The following is a 21,451-nucleotide window of genomic DNA, read 5'->3' on the forward strand; positions in this document are numbered from 1 at the left end:
TCTGGGCATCTGGATAGATGAAAAGCTGTCTTTTACAAATCATATTGATGAGCTAGTTAATGATGAGCTACCTCATCTGAATGAGCTCAGATAGATCAAACCCTTGGTTTTCTTCTGAACTATCTTTGACTCTGAATTGTTTAAAATGGGTGTGTTTATCTGCCAGAGGAATAATATTGAGGATACATTTTCTAGAGCCAACTCGGGGTCAGAATACAGGAGACCTACCTGAATTTGTCCAAAAGAAACTCTCGTTTTTTGTTGCAAAACGTTTTCCGTTTGGAATAAACGATTTATATTGCAAACATTTTTGCAACAGAATAGGCGTAAGGAATACACCCCCTGCCACACCTTCCCCTGTAGGATCACAGGTGCGTTGCTCACGTGATAAACGAATGGGACAATCAAATGCCTGTTCCAGCGTTAGAGATTTTCTGACGAACGTGGTCCACAGGTCTGGTTCTCCTAACCTTGTATTAAATGGAGGCATAAACCAAGAGGTTGTCAGTAATCGTATTGTTCTCTTTGTTTTCGCAAGGCATGCATTTTGTAGACATTTAATTTGTACACATTTTCATACGGATTTTTAACCATTCACACGCACTGAAGGATTTCAACACCGCTATTGTGGAAAGTGGATTTCAGTTAAAATTAGCTGCTGTACGGACGATTTGATTTAGAACACAAGACTTCTCAAGAATACTACCGTTTTTTGGGGGAAGTTTGGGGCTACCTGAAATTCGCGTGTCCCTCGAAAATGATACCGAATTCAGACTTTTATGTTAGAATTCTTTGGTGTTTCACAGGTGAGTTTTCACGTCTTTATGCTATAACCTAGTCATGTCAATGAAGTAGGTCAGTTGTGTGTAATTTCAATCGACTAATTTGCGGGTTGTAAAGGAAATATAGACCTGTATTTGGGTACCTTTGTTTTGGCTACTCCGGCAACATTTGCCTACGGCATTTCCACGGCAGGAGTGACGCTGATACTTAGATGTTTTACTTTAAATGTGTCTAACACTTCGATTGCAAAGTTAAGCGAACCATGCAACTATGCACAATGATTATGTTTTAACAATTTCCACTAAGAATTTCACGAAAACATCTACTTGAAGAACAGTGCCGATACTAAATTTCGTAACATAACGACGGTTCTGTTTGTGGTTATTTGATCAAATTTAGCATATGCACTTTGGGCCTAGGCCAGCCCTAATCGACAGCGTACTCACGTAGGCATATGTATCAATGTAAAGGCAGTGGTGGAAAAAGTACCCAACTGTCATACTTGAGTCAAAGTAAAAAACACCTTAACAGAATATGACAAAAGTGAAAGTCACCCAGTAAAATACTACTTGAGTAAGAGTATTTGGTTTTACATTTACCTAAGTATCAAAAGTACATGTAATTGCTGATTTTTATTTATTATTTATTTAACCTTTATTTAACCAGGTAGGCTAGTTGAGAACAAATTCTCATTTACAACTGCGACCTGGCCAAGATAAAGCATAGCAGTGTGAACAGACAACAACACAGAGTTACACATGGAGTAAACAATAAACAAGTCAATAACACTATTTTTTTTTAAACAAGTAAAGTCTATACATTGTGTGCAAAAGGCATGAGGAGGTAGGCGAATAATTACAATTTTGCAGATTAACACTGGAGTGATAAATGATCAGATGGTCATGTGCAGGTAGAGATACTGGTGTGCAAAAGAGCAGATTAAATATACTTAAGTATCAAAAGTGTACATTTCCAATTCCTTATATTTAACAAACCAAAAGGCAATTTAAAAAAACTTTTTTTTTGTCATTTGCAGATAGCCAGAGGCACACTCATACATAATTTACAAATGAAGAATTTGTCTTTTGTGATTCTGCCATATCAGAGGCAGTAGGGATGACCAGGGATGTTCTCTTGATAAGTGTGTGATTTAGACAATTTCCTTGTCCTGCTAAGTGGTGTAAAGTACTTAAGTAAAAACTCTGACAAAAAAATATGGCAGTCAGAGTGCAGTATAACTGCAATATGCTGCAAATACTGGGTCCAAAATACCAGTCGACTGCAGTTTCAAAGCTATAATGTTTGGTAATGGTATACTTTAAAGTACTACATAAGTAATTGTTTTGAGTATCTGAATTTGACTTGACTAATTATATGTTGGACAACTTTTACTAAACTACATTCCTAAAGAAAATAAGGTACTTTTTACGTCATACACTTTCCCTAACACCTAAAATTGTTAGTCATTGTTAGTCACACAGTTATCAAGCGAACATCTGGTCATCCCTACTGCCTCTGATCTAGCAGAATCACTAAAGACAAATTCTTCATTTGTAAATTATGTATGAGTGTGCCTCTGGCTATCTGTATAACAAAAATGGTGCCATCTGGTTTGCTTAACATAAGGATTTTGAAATGATTTATACTTATACTTTTGATATTTTAAAACATACTTTGTGATGTTTACTCAAGTAGTATTTTACTAGGTGACTTTTACTCAAGTCATTTTCTATTAAGGTGTCTTTACTTTCTCAAGTATGACAATTGCGTTCTTTCTACACTGGTCTAATTCCCATTTCGCCTACTGTTCTCAGGTGTCATGGTTTGTCATGCTCAGGAAGAGTGTGGTCAACCACCCATGGGAAACAGGATTGTGGGAGGAGTAGATGCATCAATGGGGGCATGGCCATGGCAAGTGGATATTCAGGTAAGGTAGCACAGAGTCAAGATATGGAATCAACAAAATGCATGAAGACTTGTTTGTCTGGTTTTAGTGTGTGTTGGTCATCATGCTGACCTGCTGAGAGAGAGGGGAATAAAGACCTGTTTTGATGATTCACCTCAACCTCTCTACCTCTTTCCCCCTCTTGGTCTTTAGACAGCGAAGGATGGCCATATCTGTGGAGGCACCATCATCACTAAGGACTGGGTACTGTCTGCTGCCCACTGCTTCCCAAAGTAAGTGTCTACCAGTGGAGGCTCCTCAGAGGAGGAAGGGGAGGACCACCCTACTCAGTGAATTTACATGAAAACAAAAGTATAACATTAAAGCTATCCTTTTTTTAGATATAACTATATTAAATATATTCACATGTAACCAAATAACGGATTAAAACACTGTTTTGCAATGGTCTACAGTAGCCTCAAACAGTAATGTGCAATTGACCAAAAATATACCAACTTTCGGGAAGAGGTGACGATGGCACGGGAAATACCCCTGTCTGTTTGTGTTAAGGCTTGACATACCGGGGAGTTTTTGAAAACGCTCTGGGACAGTTTATCATCCCCCTAAGATGGCTGCTAGGGTAAGTGATCAAAAATATTATAATGCTATTTTTAATCTCGGCTACATAATTGATTAAAAAAATAAAATAAACAACTTTGGGTATCCATCTTTTATGTCGATTTAATTGTCGCACACGTATAACCTCGATTATCTTTCGGGCATCGAGTGCGCAGCTTTAAATTGCTGGTTGTTGCATGGAGACCGATAGTGGTAGGAAAGATGTTTCAAATAATATCTACCTGTAAATGCTATGGCAAGAATAGGTATGCAAACCAGGTATTTAAAAAGTTAATAAGACTTAACTGTATGGCTCATTGCAAATTCAACTGTCATGGAATAGCCTACTTTAAACATTGAAAGGTGTTGGGCTAGTCTGATGCTCTTGTTTCGGTGAAATCATGTGCGGTTGTGAGCAACACAAAATCAAATGTTGGTTTCAAATTGGTTTTCAATACAAAGTGTTCCATTAGAAGGGGAACCTGGCTTTTGGTTGCTTTCTCATTTTAAAACATGATACAATAACTCTCAAATCTCAAATGGCAAGACTGTCTAGCTTGCTGTCTATTTAGTCAGGCAATGCCCACATTATTCTTGTCTGTGTTTCATCATAAATATTTAAATGTATTTATTTATAATAAGCAGTCATTGTAAATAAGAATTAGTTCTTAACCGATTTGCCTCGTTAAATAAAAAAAATACATGTTTCAGACATACACTACATGACAAAGTATGTGGACACCTGCTCGTATATATAATATAATAATAATATATGCCATTTAGCAGACGCTTTTATCCAAAGCGACTTACAGTCATGTGTGCATACATTCTACGTATGGGTGGTCCCGGGGATCGAACCCACTACCCTGGCGTTACAAGCGCCATGCTCTACCAACTGAGCTACAGAAGGACCGCTCGTCTAACTTCACATTCCAAAATCATGGGAATTAATAGGGAGTTGGTCCCCCATTGTTGCTTTAACAGCCTCCCCTCTTCTGGGAAGGCTTTCCACTAGATGTTGGAATATTGCTGCGGGGACTTGCTTTCATTCAGCCACAAGAGGTTGGGCGATTATGCCTGGCTCGCAGTCGGCGTTCCAATTCATCCCAAAGGTGTTCGATGGAGTTGAGGTCAGGGCTCTGCAGGCCAGTCAAGTTCTTCCACAAAGATCTCGACAAACCATTTCTGTATGGACCTCATTTTGTGCACGGGGGCACTGTCATGCTGAAACAGGAAAGGGCCTTCAGCAAACTGTTCCCACAATGTTGGAAGCACAGAATTGTCTAGGATTCATTGCATGCTGTTGCGTTAAGATTTCCCTTCACTGGAACTAAGGGGCCTAGCCCAGACCATTATTTCCTCCTTCACCAAACTATGCATTCGGGAAGGTAGCGTTTTCCTGGCATTCGCCAAACCCAGATTTGTCGGTCGGACTGCCAGATAGTGAAGCATGATTCATCATGCCAAATGTGTTTTCACTGCTTCAATGGCAGTGAGTTTAACACTGCTCCAGCTGACGCTTGGCATTGCGCGTTGGTGATCTTAGGCTTGTGTGCCAGATATCATTGTCAGGAAACCCATTTCATGAAGCACCCGACGAACTGTGCTTGTGCTGACGTTACTTCCAGAGGCAGTTTGGAATTCTAGTGACTGTTGCAACCAATGACAGGCGATTTGAAAGCGTTACGAGCTTCAACACTTGGCGGTCCCATTCTGTGAGCTTGTGTGGCCTACCACTTCGCGGCTGAGCTATGGTTGCTCCTAGACGTTTCCACTTCACAATAACAGCACTTAAAGTTGACCGTGCAGCTCTAGCAGGGCAGAAATTTGATTCACTGACTTGTTGGAAAGGTGGCATCCTATGACAGTGCTACATTGAAAGTCACTTAGCTCTTCTGTAAGGCCATTCTGCTACCAATGTTTGTCTATGGAGATTACATGGCTGTGTGCCTGATTTATATTGTATTTTAATACACCTGTCAGCAAGGGGTGTGGCTGAAATTGCCAAATCCACTAATTTAAAGGGGTGTCCACATACTTTCCGAATGCACTGTATAAAGTGTATTCAGACCCCCTTGACTTTATCCACATTTTATGTTAAGGCCTTATTCTGAAATTGATTAAATTGTTTTATTACTTCAATCGACACCAGAAACAGGTTTAGTAATGTTTGCAAATTAATAAAAAATTAGGTGATCACATTTACATAAGTATTCAGACCCTTTACTCTGGACTTTCTTGAAGCACCTTTGGCAGCAATTACGGCAGCAATTACAGCCTTGAGTCTTCTTGGGTATGACACCACAAGCTTGGCACACCTGTATTTGGGTTGTTTCTCCCATTCTTCTCTGCAGGTCCTTTCAAGCTCTGTCCGGTTGGATGGGGAGAGTTGCTGCACAGCTATTTTCAGGTCTCCAGAGATGTTAGTTAGGGTTCAAGTCCGGGCTCTGGCTGGGCCACTAAAGGACATTCATAGACTTGTCCTGAAGCCAATCCTGCGTTGTCTTGGCTGTGTGCTTATGAACCTTCGTCCCAGTCTGAGGTCCTGAGCACTCCGGAGCAGGTTTTCATCAAGGATCTCTGTACTTTGCTCCATTCGTCTTTCCCTCGATCCTGACTCCCAGTCCCTGCTGCTGAAAAATATCCCCACAGAATGATGATGATGATGCTGCCACCACCATGCTTCCCTGTACATATGGTGCAAGGTTTCCTCCAGACGTACTGAGGAGTGGCTTCAGTCTGGCCACTCCACCATAAATGCCTGATTGGTGGAGCGCTACAGAGATGGTTGTCCTTCTGGAAGATTCTCCCATCTCCACAGAGGAACTCTGGAGCTCTGTCAGTGACCATTGGGTTCTTGGTCACCTCGCTGACCAAGGCCCTTCTCCCCCGATTGCTCAGTTTGGCTGGGCAGCCAGCTCGAAGAAGCGTCTTGGTTGGTTCCAAACTTCTTCCATTTAAGAATGATGAAGGTCATTGTGTTCTTGGACCTTCAATGCTGCATAAATATTTTGGTACCCTTCCAAGATCTGTGCTTCGACACAATCCTTTCTCGGAAGTCTACGGACAATTCCGTTGACCTCATGGCTTGGTTTTTGCTCTAACATTAACTGTCAACTTTGGGGCCTAAAATAGCCTTCCCAAATCATGTTCATTCAATTGAATTTACCACAGGTGGACTCTAAGTTGTAGAAACATCTCAAGGATAATCAATGGAAACAGGATGCACCCCTGCCCTGTTTGTCCCCAGAACAGCCTCAATTTGTGTGTATTAACACACAGGAAACTGAGGGTTAAAAACCAGCAGCATTGCGGTTCTTGACACAAACCGGTGCACCTGGCATCTACTACCACACCCCGTTCAAAGGCACTTAAATCTTTTGTCTTGCTCATTCATACACTGAATGGCACACATACACAATCCATGTCTGTTGTCACGAGGATTAAAAATCCTTCTTTAACCTGTCTCCTCCCCTTCATCTACACTGATTTGAAGTGGATTTAACAAGTGACATCAATAAGGGATCATAGCTTTCACCTGGTCAGTCTGTCATGGAAACAGTGGGTGTTAATGTTTTGTCAGTGTGTCGATCTCATTGTGTAACTGTTAGCGACGCTAATGATACCTTTATCTCCCTGATAACAATTAGGCTAACTACAAAGTTGCTTATGCCTCCCTGGCAGGATGATTATGCATCAATCCAGTGGACATTTTTAGTTTTGACAACTCCATCACTAGTTTGCTAGTGACAGCCACACCTGTATAGCTGGTGCACATTTGAATTAAGAGGTGATTATACGAAAGTTTACATTTCTATTTTTTTTTTCTTCCCCAGACCTCAAATGGTCCCTCAATGTGGTTTAAGCATCGTTGTGGACTTAAAAACATTGTTCTATTACATTATTTAAAAAAAAAAATTTGAGTGAAGCTCCACACGTAAAAAAGAAATTTAGAGTGAAAAACTCAATAGTGGTATAATTTTGGAATCAAGTATAATTTTTTTCCTTTCAAATTCTACCCTCTAGAAGATTGCACAGAAAATAACACGGGGCACTTTGAAATCTTGAACACAAGGGTGTGCTAATTCAAAAGTTGGCTAGTTATTATTTACCTGGTTCTGTATGGCATGCAGGCACATTATGGGACTGGGGCCAGGTCATTATCAATGATTGGTGTGACCAAATCATCTGTTGGTTCCACCTGTGGAAAAAGTTAGTGTAGAACCCTGATAGTTGAACAAAGGAATTTCTTAGTTTAAGGAGAAGCAGCAGAGCAAAATTTCATTGTGTATATATTTTTCTTAGTTTACTTTCCACTTAGCTAATGCAACTACTTTGGCTTCTTCAGCAACCTGACTCGGAGAGGAATGCTATTTGTTAGCTAGCATGCTAAGGCTAGCCAACACTGCAACTTTTTCAAGTCAAGGTAAGCTTACGGTTTAATAAATGTATTGCCACCGGGGCCTGTCGGTGTAACTGCTTGTTTTAGGCCACACTGTACTGTGTGATTTTTACACCTGGATTGGATTGTGGATTTAAAAACGCAGAGTTTGACTATAATGTTAATATGGTGACAACTATGTAAGCTGTTTAGCGGTTATGGTATGAAGGTTTGGCTTCGAAGTTTTTGCGCCTGGTCACACAGCTGTTGTGCACTGAAGTCCAAAAGCGAAGGGAAAGGTCAAATCAAATTGTATTTGTCACAAGCTTCATAAACCAACACGTGTAGACTAACAGTGAAATGCTTACTTAAGGGTCATTTTCAAACAATGCAGAATTCAATATTTTTTAGACTAGTGACACAAGGAATAAATACAGTGAATAACGAGTGACAATACCATGGCCATATACAGGAAGTACCGAGTCGATGTGCAGGGGTACGAGCCGAGGTAGAGGCAACTATGCACATAAAGGCAGGGGTGAAGTGACAAGACCATAGGATATATAATAGGCAGCAGTGTGTGGTGGGTGGGTGGGTGCAGGCAGGCACTGAGCAAATTGCAGGTCTGCTGAGTGTGAACTTGAAAGTTGTGAAAATTCCAGTGTGTTTACTGTGAACACTTGAGGCTGTACCTACTTTAAGTTAGTTTGACTGTGGTCAAGTAGGCTGTGGCTTCGTGATCATAATGTAGGCATAACAGTGGCCTACCGTCATAAACAATGGAGAAAATGCATCCCATAACATTTTTACACAGAAATAGCAGTTCTATCAGTCAGCCTACAGTAGCAGCCACCGTGTGGTGTTCAATGTACATTTCATGAGACTTATGAAAAAAACATGCAGGGCTTGATATTAACCTGTTTATCCACTTGTCCTTTAGACAGGGAAAAACTGAATGTTTGATGCAAGAACCCACTTCACAAAATAAAATATATTTTTCTCATACCATTATTACAGAGAATCAGACAAATTATGCCTATTGGCTATTTAGCTTTTTCAAGCCTGTTTTAAAATACAACACTGCCTCTTTACCTGACTCACTTTTCAAAGATGTCTAGAAATGTACATGTTTTCTGCTCTTGTAGGAAGTAACCACTCCCCCATTGATCTATAACTGGGGTAACAACTAACTAGCAAATTATATGAAGAAATGTGCACAAGTGGCTACATGCAGCTCTCGCTTTGATCTCAAAACAAGCGCATCTACTCACAACCGCTCATGCTGTAAACACAGTCCAGATCAGTGAACGGCACAGATCCATATGGCGATGGTCAATTTGCATACAGGTCTACTGCAGCTCTGATTGGTTACAGCGTACCGGTCTGTGTAGAGTACGGGTCTGAGTCGTGCCTATCAATGCAATAGAATCCTACTCTAATGTGTCCTGCCTACAACAAAATCTCTTGCATGTTTTTCGGTATGTTGCTTTGAAAGTGGCTAATTGTGTTGATTCGATCACAAAGTCCCACAGTAAAGGGGAATATTGACGGTGTTAACTAAGGTGGGAAAACTCTAGGAAGTTCAAGTTTAAGCTGTAGCTTAAAGGGAACATTACTCACTGCTAGTGATGGGGGAAGAAACATCTATACAGTTAAGCCTACATATTGGAGTATTCTTTTTGACGAGTTGGCTGTACCCAGTGCTGGAGACGTGGGTAGACTCAAATTTTGTTAACATTTTTCCAAACTGCCCGCCTGGTGAATGAAAGGCGCCCTGTGTGAATTCCTATGAGAAACAGTGACACACAGTGCTTTCAGATAGTATTCAGTCCCCTTCTCTTTTGCCACATTTAGTTAGATTACAGCCTTATTCTAAAATGGATTAAATGCTTCACCCCCCCCCATCTACACACAATGCCCCATAATGTAGGCCCTCATTTTTATTAAGATTTTGTTCTTAACTGACTTGACTAGTTAAAGGTTACAGTTTTAGTCGGAAGTTTACATACACTTAGGGTGGAGTCATTAACTTGTTTTTCAACCACTCTACAAATTTCTTGTTAACAAACCAATAGTTTTGGCAAGTCGGTTAGGACATCTACTTTGTGCATGACGCAAGTAAGTTTACATACACTAAGTTGACTGTGCCTTTTAAACAGCTTAGAAAATGTCATGGCTTCTGACTGAAATTGTGAATTAGCCTATTGGAGGTGTTGCTGTATTTCAAGGCCTACCTTCAAACTCAGTACCTCTTTGCTTGACATCATGGGAAAATCAAAAGAAATCTGCCAAGACATCAGAAAAAAAATTGTAGACCTCCATGTCTCGTTCATCCTTGGGAGCAATTTCCAAACGCCTGAAGGTACCACGTTCATCTGTACAAACAATGGTACGCAAGTATAAACACCATGGGACCACGCAGCCGTCACACCGCTCAGGAAGGAGACGCGTTCTGTCTCCTAGAGATGAACGTACTTTGGTGCGAAAAGTGCAAATCAATCCTGGAAGAGCAAAGGACCTTGTGAAGCTGCTGGAGGAAACGGGTACAAAGTATTTATGTCCACAGTAAAACAAGTCCTTCTGTAGCTCAGTTGGTAGAGCATGGCGCTTGTAACGCCAGGGTAGTGGGTTCGATTCCCGGGACCACCCATACGTAGAATGTATGCACACATGATTGTAAGTCGCTTTGGATAAAAGCGTCCGCTAAATGGCTATTATTATTATTATTATTATTATTATTATTATTATATTAAGTCCGTCATCGACATAACCTGAAAGGCCGCTCACCAAGGAAGAAGCCATTGCTCCAACACCGCCATATAAAAGCCAGACTAAGGTTTGCAACTGCGCATGGGGACATAGATCATACTTTTTCGAGTAATGTCCTCTGGTCTGATGAAACAAAATTAGAACTGTTTGGCAATAATGACTATTTTTGGAGGAAAAATGGGGAGGCTTGCAAGCTGAAGAACACCATCCCAATCAAGAAGTGCGGGGGTGGTAGCATGTTGTGGGGGTGCTTTTTGCTGCAGGAGGGACTGGTGCACTTCACAAAATAGATGGCATCATGAAGGAGGAAAATTGTGGATATATTGAAGCAACATCTCAAGACATCAGTCAGGAAGTTCAAGCTTGGTCACAAATGGGTCTTCCAAATGGACAATGACCCCAAGCATACTTCCAAAGTTGTGGCAAAATGGCTTAAGGACAACAAAGTCAAGGTACTGGAGTGGCCATCACAAAGCCCTGACCTCAATCTCATACATTTGTGGGCAGAACTGAAAAAGCATGTGTGAGCAAGGAGACCTACAAACCTGAATGTTACACCAACTCTGTCAGGAGGAATGGGCCAAAATTCACCCAACATATTGTGGGAAGCTTGTTTGACCCAAGTTGAACAATTTAAAGGCAATGCTACCAAATACTATTTGAGTGTGTCAACTTCTGACCAACTGGGAATGTGATGAAATAAATAAAAGCTGAAATAAATCATTCTCTACTATTATTCTAACATTTCACATTCTTAAAATAGTGGTAATCCAAATTGACCTAAGACAGGGAATTTTTACTAGGATTGCATGTCAGGAATTGTGAAACATAGTTTAAATGTATTTGTCTAAGCTGTTTGTAAACTTCTGACTTCAACTGTGATTATTTAAAAATTCAAGTTTTTTTTATTTTTTAAATGTACAAAGCAAAAACTGCTTTTTAGAAATGTTTGTAAATGAACTGATATCACATTTACATGAATATTCAGGCCATTTACTCAGTACTTTGAAGCATCTTTTGGCAGTGATTACAGCCTCGAGTCTTAGGTATTACGCTAAAAGCTTGGCACACCTATATTTGGGTTGTTTCTCCTGTTCTTTTCTGCAGATTCTCAAAAGATCTGTCAGGTTGGATGGGAAGTGTTGCTGCACAGCTATTTTCATGTCTCTCCAGAGGTGTTCGATTGGTTTCAAGTCCCGGCTCCGGCTGGGCCACTAAAGGGCATTCAGAGACTTGTCACGAAGCCACTCCTGCATTGTCTTGGCTGTGTGCTTAGGGTCGTTGTCCTGTTGGAAGGTGAACCTTCGCCCCAGTCTGAGGTCCCGAGTGTCTGGAGCAGGTTCTCTCTGATCTCGCTGTACTTTGCGCCGTTCATTTTTCCCTCGATCCGGACTAGTCTCTCCTGCTGAAAAACATCCCCACAGCATGATTCATGCTTCGTAGGGATGGAGGCAGGTTTATTCCAGATGTGACACTTGGCATTCAGGCCAAAGAGTTCAATCTTGGTTTCATCTGACCAGAGAACCTGGCTTCTCATGGTCAGAGACATTTTGGTGCCTTTGGAACACTCCCAAGCATGCTGTCGGGTGCCTTTTAGCGAGTGGCTTCTGTCTGGCCACTCTAAGAGGTTCTCCCATCTCCACAGAGGAGCTCTGGAGCTCTGTCAGTGACCATGGCATTTTGAGAATCATAGCAAAGGGTCTGAATAGTTTTGTAAGTAAGTTAAAAAAAATAAATAAAACAATTCTACATTTGCTAACATTTCTAAATACCTGCATTCACTTTGTCATTGTTATTGTGAGTAAAAAAAATAAACATTTTAATCCATTTTAGAATAAGGCTGTAACGTAACAAAATGTGGAAAAGGGGAAGCCGTCTGAATCCTTTCCGAATGCGCTGTTAATGACCTACAATCATAAATCCCATATTGGTCTTTCAGTCAGGCCAACCAAAGCTGTACTGTGCAGTAGGCTTACTATTGAAACTGAGTCAGAAATTCAAGTTTCATATTTTTTTTACACATTGTTTTCTATGTCCATTGCAATGCTTAAACCACATCAGGAGACTACTTTTGAGGTTGGGAAAAATCTAGGTGTAAGTTACCCTTTTTTTTCAAATTCAAGTGTTGATTTAGTGGCGTTAATGTCGCACATGAGCAAAATAAATGGCCTCTGGATTGATGCAAATAATAATGATATCATTCTGATAGGTAGGCATAGACTACTTTTGTATCTAGTTACCACTTTTAATGTAAAGGTTCTCCCGAAGACGGACCGATTTTTATTAGCATCACTATTTTTCCTGTAACTTAATTGTTTGTAACCTGGACGTTTCCCTTCATATTATGAGGCAAGTCTTACCTAGCTTCAAAGCAGCCTATAGACAAAATCCCACCATAGAAACGTGGAGGTAAGTGTTTTTTTTTTAAAGACTTAACCAAAGAACAGGAGAATGCATATGCTTTTTCTTTCTTTGTCTAGCTGCCAAAGGCATTATTCTAATATTAGCTCCCATGATAGTTGATGCATCTTTAAATCCCCCCTCTTTCAAACTGTTATTTCCATCTCTGTCCTGCTTGCATGTGCAGTTAGCTATTTACAACTGTTCCTGCAAATTGCATTTAGGAAGTACTGCTGTGTACATTGCCACGCTTAAAATGTGAAGAAATAGTTGATAAAAAATGTACGCTAAACATTCCAATCTGTTCCAAAAGCCCTAATTAGTTATTTTGTAAACCTCCACGACACTGATACGTATCATTGGGGATTATGAAGTGATTATATGCAATGCCCAATGAAAAATAAGTGGGTACATACTCTCCACTAGAGGTCGACAGATTATGATTTTTTAAACGCCGATACCGATTTATTGGAGGACCGGAAAAGCTGATACCGATCGGCCAATTTAAATTTCTTTATTTTTTATTTTAAACTTTTAAAAAACGTTTAAAAAAAAAAAAAAAAAAAAAAAAAAAAAAAATATATATATATATATATATATATATATACTGAGAACAAGTTCTCAAAATAATAAAGGGAACACTAAAATAACACATTCTAGGGAACACTAAAATAACACATTCTAGATCTGAATGAATGAAATATTCTTATTAAATACTTTTCTTTACATAGTTGAATGTGCTGACAACAAACACACAAATTATCAATGGAAATCAAATGTATCAACCCATGGAGGTCTGGATTTGGAGTGACACTCAAAATTAAAGTGGAATACCACACTACAGGCTGATCCAACTTTGATGTTATGTCCTCAAAATTAGGCTCAGTAGTGTGTGTGTGTGGCCTCCACGTGCCTGTATGACCTCCCTACAACGCCTGGGCATGCTCCTGATGAGGTGGCGGATGATCTCCTGAGGGATCTCCTCCCAGACCTGGACTAAAGCATCCACCAACTCCTGGACAGTCTGTGGTGCAAAGTGGCGTTGGTGGATGGAGCGAGACATGATGTGCTCAATTGGATTCAGGTCTGGGGAACGGGCGGGCCAGTCCATAGCATCAATGCCTTCCTCTTGCAGGAACTGCTGACACACTCCAGCCACATGATGTCTAGCATGGTCTTGCTTTAGGATGAACCCAGGGCCAACCGCACTAGCATATGGTCTCACACGGGGTCCGAGGATCTCATCTCGGTACCTAATGGCAGTCAGGCTAACTCTGGCGAGCACATGGAGGGCTGTGCGGCCCCCCAAAGAAATTCCACCCCACACCCTGACTGACCCACCGCCAAACCGGTCATGCTGGAGGATGTTGCAGGCAGCAGAACGTTCTCCACGGTGTCTCCAGACTCTCACATGTGCTCAGTGTGAACCTGTTTTCATCTGTGAAGAGCACAGGGCGCCAGTGGCGAATTTGCCAAACTTGGTGTTCTCTGGCAAATGCCAAATGTCCTACACGGTGTTGGGCTGTAAGCACAACCCCCACCTATGGACGTCGGGCCCTCATACCACCCTCATGGAGTCTGTTTCTGACCGTTTGAGCAGACACATGCACATTTGTGGCCTGCTGGAGGTCATTTTGCAGGGCTCTGGCAGTGCTCCTCCTGCTCCTCCTTGCACAATGGCGGCGGTAGCGGTCCTGCTGCTGGGTTGTTGCCCTCCTACTGCCTCTTCCACGTCTCCTGATGTACTGGCCTGTCTCCTGGTAGCGCCTCCATGCTCTGGACATTACGCTGACAGACACAACAAACCTTCTTGCCACAGCTCGCATTGATGTGCCATCCTGAATGAGCTGCACTACCCGAGCCACTTGTGTGGGTTGTAGACTCCGTCTCATGCTACCACTAGAGTGAAAGCACTGCCAGCATTCAAAAGTGACAAACATCAGCTAGGAAGCATAGGAACTGAGAAGTGGTCTGTGGTCACCCCCTATAGAACCACCCCTTTATTGGGGGTGTCTTGCTAATTGCCTATTTCCAACCGTTGTCTATTCCATTTGCACAACAGCATGTGAAATTTATTGTCAGTGTTTTTTCCTAAGTGGACAGTTTGATTTCACAGAAGTGTGATTGACTTGGAATTACATTGTGGTGTTTAAGTGTTCCCTTTTATTTTTGAGAGGTCTATATATAGATAGATTTTTATATGAAAAAAAATGTAATAATGACAATTACAACAATACTGAATGAAAACTTAATATATTACATCAATAAAATCAATTTAGCCTCATAAATAATGAAACATGTTCAATTTGGTTTAAATAATGCAAAAACAAAGTGTTGGAGAAGAAAGTAAAAGTGCATTATGTAAGAAAGCTAACGTTTCAGTTCCTTGCTCAGAACGTGAGAACATATGAAAGCTGGGGGTTCCTTTTAACATGAGTCTTCAATATTCCCAGGTAATACCCTCTTGGTGTTAGGGGGTGCTATTTTAATTTTTGGATGAAAAACGTTCCCATTTTAAACAAGATATTTTGTCACAAAAGTGCTTGACTATGCATATAATTGACAGCTTTGGATAGAAAACACTGACGTTTCCAACACTGCAAAGATATTGTCTGTGAGTGTAACAGAACTGATGTTACAGGCGAAACCCAGATAAATCCAACCAGGAAGTGCCGCATTTTTTGAAACCGCCTCATGCCAATGACTCCTTATATGGCTGTGAATGAGCTACGAATGAGCTTACGTTTTCTACGTATTCCCCAAGGTGTCTACAGCATTGTGATGTCTTTTAGCGCATTTCCGTTGAAGAATAGCCGTAAAGGGACCATATTTAGCAAGTGGTCACATGGTGTCTCCCGCAGAAAATCTTGCGTAAAATACTGAGGTAGCCATTTTTCCAATCGCTTCTTATGAGAAACCAATTGCCTCGACGGATATATTACTGAATATATATGTTAAAAACACATTGAGGATTGATCCTAAACAACGTATGCTGTGTTTCTGTCGATTTTTATTATGGAGCTTATTTGGAAAAAAGTTTGGCGTTGTAGTGGTAGCATTTTCCGGTCGATTTCTCAGCCAAGCATGATGAACAAACGGGAGCTATTTCACCTAGAAAAATAATATTTTTGGAAAAATGGAACATTTGCTATCTAACTGGGAGTCTCCTGAGTGAAAACATCTGAAGTTCTTCAAAGGTAAATTTTTTTTAACTTGGTTGCTTTTCTTATTTTTGTGAAAATGTTGCCTGCTGCCAGTAGAGCCTTGCATCGCATTATGCCATGATAAACTTACACAAATGCTTGTCTAGCGTTGGCTGTAACGCATATTTTGAAAATCTGAGATGAGTGTGATTAACAAAAGGCTAAGCTTGTTTGAATATATTTAATTTGCGATTTTCATGAATAGGAAAAGTTTCTAGGGGTATTTATGTCCGCTGCGTTATGCTAATTCGTTTGAGGCTATGATTACGCTCCCGGATCCGGGATTGCTAGTCGCAAGAAGGTAAGACATTTTTAGGTTGTAGTTATTATAGGACTATTTCCCTCTATACCATTTGTATCTCATTAACCTTTGACTATTGGATGTTCTTATAGGCACTTTAGTATTGCCAGTGTAACAGTATAGCTTCCGTCCCTCTCCTCGCTCCTCCCTGGGCTCGAACCAGCAACACAACGACAACGGCCACCATCGAAGCAGCGTTACCCATGCAGAACAAGGGGAACAACTACTAGAAGGCTCAGAGCGAGTGACGTTTTAAACGCTATTAGCGTGCGCCAACTAGCTAGCCACTTCACTTCGGTTACACAAGCCTCATCTCGGGAGTTGATAGGCTTGAAGTCATAAACAGCGCAAAGCTTGACCCACAACGAAGAGCTGCTGTCAAAGCGCACAAGTGCTGTTTGAATTAATGTTTACGCGCCTGCTTCTGCCTACCACCGCTCAATCAGATACTTAGATACTTGTTTGCTCAGTCAGATTATGTCACGCAGGACACGCTAGATAATATCTAGTGATATCAAATAACCATGTGTAGTTAACTAGTGATTATGATTGTTTTTATAAGATAAGTTTAATGCTAGCTAGCAACTTACCTTGGCTTACTGCATTCGCGTAACGGGCAGTCTCCTTGTGGAGTGCAATGAGAGAGAGGCAGGTTATTGCGTTGGACTAGTTAACTGTAAGGTTGCAAGATTGAATCCCCTGAGCCGACAAGTTGAAAAGCTGTCGTTCTGCCCCTGAACAAGGCAGTTAACTCACCTTTCCTAAGCCGTCATTGAAAATAAGAATGTGTTCTTAACTGACTTGCCTAGTTAACCTTTTGCGTTTAGGGGGCAGTATTTTCATTTTTGGCTAAAAAATGTACCCATTTGAAACTGCCTATTTCTCAGCCCCAGATACTAGAATATGAATATAATTGTCATATTAGGATAGAAAACACACGTTTCCAAAACTGTAAAAATATTGTCTGTGTATAACAGAACTGATATTGCCTGAGGAAAATCCAATCAGGAAGTGCCTCTTTATTTTGAAACCTCTCTGTTCCTATGCATGCCTATCCTCCATTTAAAGGGATATCAACCAGATTCCTTTTTCTATGGCTTTCCTAAGGTGTCAAGTCTTTAGACATAGTTTCAGGCTTTTATTTTGAAAAATGAGCGTGAAGGATCACATTGCGTGAGTAGATAGGTGGGGGCTCTGAGTTTTGCGCAACTGAGTAAAGCGGCCATTGTTTCTCCCGCTGTTATTGAAAAAGCTACACACTCTGTTGATATATTATCGAATATATATTTTAAAAACAACTTGAGGATTGATTATAAAAAACGTTTGACATGTTTCTGTGGACATTATGGATATTATTTGGAATATACATCTGCGTTGTCGTGACCGCTCTTTCCTGTGGATTTCTGAACACTACAAACAAACGTCGTTATTTTGGGTATAAATATTATCTTTACGGAACAAAAGGAACATTTGTTGTGTAACTGAGTCTCGTGAGTGAACATCTGACGATCATCAAAGGTAAACGGTTAATTTAATTTATTTTCTGATTTTCGTGACCTCGCTACTTAATGCATAGTATAACATTATGTACACTATCGATAAACTTACACAAACACTTGGATTGCTTTCGCTGTCAAGCATAATTTCAAAATCTGAGTCGACAGGTGGATTAACAAAAGGCTAAGCTGTGTTTTGCAATATGGGGGGGGATGAAGATGCATTTCAGTTGTTAGCTGTAAGGTGTTGCAACTCTCTCCTCTCCCAGTCTGTTCGATGTGTCGGGCTACACCCTCTATGTTGGCCGTCACCGGCTCAACAGCTGGAACCCTAACGAGATATCGTACCTCGTGGAGCGCGTCGTGATCCCGTCCGGCTACTCTGACCCAAGTTTGGGACAGGACATGGCCTTGGTGAAGCTGCAGAGATCCATCGTCTGGTCGGCGTATGTCCATCCTGTTTGTCTTCCTGACGCCGGGACACTGTTCCCCGGGGACCTTCCCTGCTACATCACAGGCTGGGGAAACATCCGCGACGGTGGTAAGAGAATAAGGCATTACGTATATAGAGACAATCTAACTTCCACTAAAAGGAGCCTCAACCTCTTTGACTCAGTGGACTGTCACAGTGGTCAACTCTCACTCATGGGAGGACTATCTGTCAGTATCTTCCATATGCGGTAGTCTAAGCCTGTCACGGTGACTGACTCACAGCTTCTCATAAGGGTTTTTAGTTTTACACTTTTCTACATTGTAGAATAATAGTGAAGGCCTCAACACTAGGAAGTAACAACCATGGAATCATGTAGTAACCAAAAGTTAAACAAATCAATATATTATTCAAAGCAGCCACCCTTTGCCTTAACAGCTTTGCACACTCTTGGCATTCTCTCAACCAGCTTCACCTGGAATGCTTTTCCAACAGTCTTGAAGGAATTAACACAAATGCTGAGCACTTGTTGGCTGCTTTTCCTTAACCCAGCGTTCTATCTCCAAACCATCTCAATTGGGTTGAGGTTGGGTGACTGGAGGCGAGGTCATCTGATGCAGCACTCATCACTCCTTCTTGGTCAAATAGCCCTTACACAGCCTGGAGATGTGTTTGGTCATTATCCTGTTAAAAAACAAATGATAGTCCCACTAAGTGCAAACCAGATGGGATGGCGTATCGCTGCAGAATGCTGTGGTAGCCATGCTGGTTAAGTGTGCCTTGAATTCTAAATAAATCGGTGACCGTGTCAACAGCAAAATACCATCACACCACCACCATTCTTCGGTGGGAACCCCACACATGCAGATATCATCCGTTCACCTACTCCTTGTCTCACAAAGACATGGTGGTTGGAACCAAAAATCTCTTAATTTGGACAGATTTCCACCGGTCTAATGTCCATTGCTTGTGTGTTTTGGCCCAAGCAAGTCTTCTTAGTGGTGTCCTTTAGTGGTTTTGTTGCAGCAATTCGAAGATGAAGGCCAGCTTCACAGTCACCTCTGAACAGTTGATGTTGAGGTGTCTGTTACTTGAACTCTGAATCATTTATTTGGGCTGCAATTTGAGGTTAGTAAGTCTAATGAACTTATTCTCTGCAGCAGAGGTAACTCGGAGTCTTCCTTTCCTGTGGCGGTCCTCATTAGAGCCAGTTTTCACATTGACTGACCATGTCTTAAAGTATTGGACTGTTTCTCTTTGCTTATGAGTTGTTCTTGCCATAACACAACTGATTGTCTCAAACACATTAATTTCTGGAATTTCTTAACTTAACAAGGCACACCTGTTAATTGAAATGCATTCCAGGTGACTACCTCATGAAGCTGTTTGAGTGCAAAGCTGTCGTGAAGGCAAAGGGTGGCTACTTTGAAGAATCTCAAATATAAAATATGATTTATTATTATTTTGTTGGTTACTACATGATTCCATATGTTATTTCATAGTTTTGATGTTTTCACTATTCTACAATGTAGGAAATGGTACAAATAAAGAAAACCCCTTTGAATGAGTAGGTGTCCTAAGTTTTGATTGTGTGTAAATAAATTCCCCTCCTTGCTCGGCAGAAATCTCAGGAAATGTACAATTGTGAACCCGCAACCCAAATGAATGGCTGGTGTAGGCATTCTCGCTCCTTTTATTTGACCTACCTACTCACTCTGCCTCAACTTCTCTGGCCGTCTTTCAGTCCCTCTGAGTGGAGTGGGAACACTGCAGCAAGTGCAGGTGCCAATCATCTCGTCGTCTTCCTGTCAGATGATGTACGACCTTAACCCATCGGAGAAAGTGGACATCCGTTCTGACATGATGTGTGCCGGTTATCAGGAGGGGGGCAAGGACTCCTGTCAGGTATGCTCGCCTCACCTGTGTGTGTAATAGTAGACTAACGTGGGCTTTTTCTTACTTCTCACCCATCTCCCTCTTTCTCCACAGGGGGACTCTGGAGGACCCCTGGTCTGCCAGATGGTGAACGGAACCTGGGTGCAGGCTGGGGTGGTGAGTTTTGGCCTGGGATGTGCCCATGCCAACAACCCCGGCGTCTACGCCAAGGTGTCCACCTTCTCCAGCTTCATCCAAAGCAACATACCAGAGATCAGTCTGTACGGCCGGGCCGGTCCCAACTGGGCCAGCACCCTGACAGTGCTGGCTAGCTCCCTGGCCACTTTACTGATGGGCCAGCTGCTAAGATAGGGCTTCCTAAAAGAGCCAGATCTTAAAGGGACATTCTATGTAATTTGACATGAACCTGCTTTTAAACTTAACTTGGCTGTAGTAGATGACTGTTTTAGGTCATATTCTGCTTAATTTTTTGATGTACCATATTAATAACATGCCAAAACTTTTTGACCAAACTGACTCAAAATATGACCACTTATTTCCCACGTAAGCAGAAATTCCGCCTTTTCTGGTTCAAGATGCGTGTAAAACCAGGTAAATGTGTCAAATTTCAAAGGAATTTCGCTTTAAAGGAAAGGGCTGAACCTGTGGTGGCAAACTATACTGCGTTTTAATGATATGTATATGCAACTCCTAACAAATTCAAGTGATTCTGAATATACAAGATATCGCTAATCAGCAGATAAAAGTGATATTATGGGTATTTAGAACTAATGAAATGCAAAGCCATGTTTGTCGATCTATTTTAGCACATTTTAACATGTCATGTAGCTTCAAGTTTCTTATAATTTTGAATGAATGTAAATAAAATGATTACAAATGTCAGTAATTTATAAGAACTGTCACTTACATGTGTTCTAGAATCTCCATTGTCTTTGTTCTCCTCCTGTCACCTGGGCCCTGTTTGAATGCTTAAGCAACCCATTTATGATTTGCTCAATATTCACACATGCACAATCACGCAGACCTCAGCATAAGACAATGATACCTCAAGTGGGTACAAGGAACATTACTTATGGCTCAGTATTGGACTTGATTATATTGCTTATGGAACAGGAGGACATTAATACGGTGACTCTGCCAATTAATGAACCATTTACAATATTATTGAGGTGTCCTACAGATTGGGGCTGCTTCCTGGAGCTACAGAGCTTTAAATCCCGACATGGGCAAAATATAAGTTGGAAGCTATTCCTCTTCTTGTTTATTGCAACTGCTAATGAAAGATGGGC

The 21,451-nt window shown here is 41.2% G+C and overlaps 1 protein-coding gene across 1 annotated transcript; it reads left to right on the forward strand.

Moving 5' to 3' along the window:
* The first annotated feature begins 399 nt into the window (after positions 1-399).
* Positions 400-21,044, forward strand: zgc:92313 (uncharacterized protein LOC436869 homolog). The gene is made up of 6 exons (XM_035749356.2): positions 400-806; positions 2,598-2,710; positions 2,882-2,961; positions 18,106-18,377; positions 20,011-20,171; positions 20,256-21,044. Exons 1-6 carry the CDS (start codon positions 758-760, stop codon positions 20,511-20,513), a joined length of 933 nt encoding a protein of 310 aa, XP_035605249.1. The 5' UTR covers positions 400-757; the 3' UTR covers positions 20,514-21,044.
* The last annotated feature ends 407 nt before the right edge of the window (positions 21,045-21,451 follow it).

This window comes from Oncorhynchus keta, chromosome 34 (genome assembly GCF_023373465.1).
Source record: "Oncorhynchus keta strain PuntledgeMale-10-30-2019 chromosome 34, Oket_V2, whole genome shotgun sequence".
Lineage (NCBI taxonomy): Eukaryota > Metazoa > Chordata > Actinopteri > Salmoniformes > Salmonidae > Oncorhynchus > Oncorhynchus keta.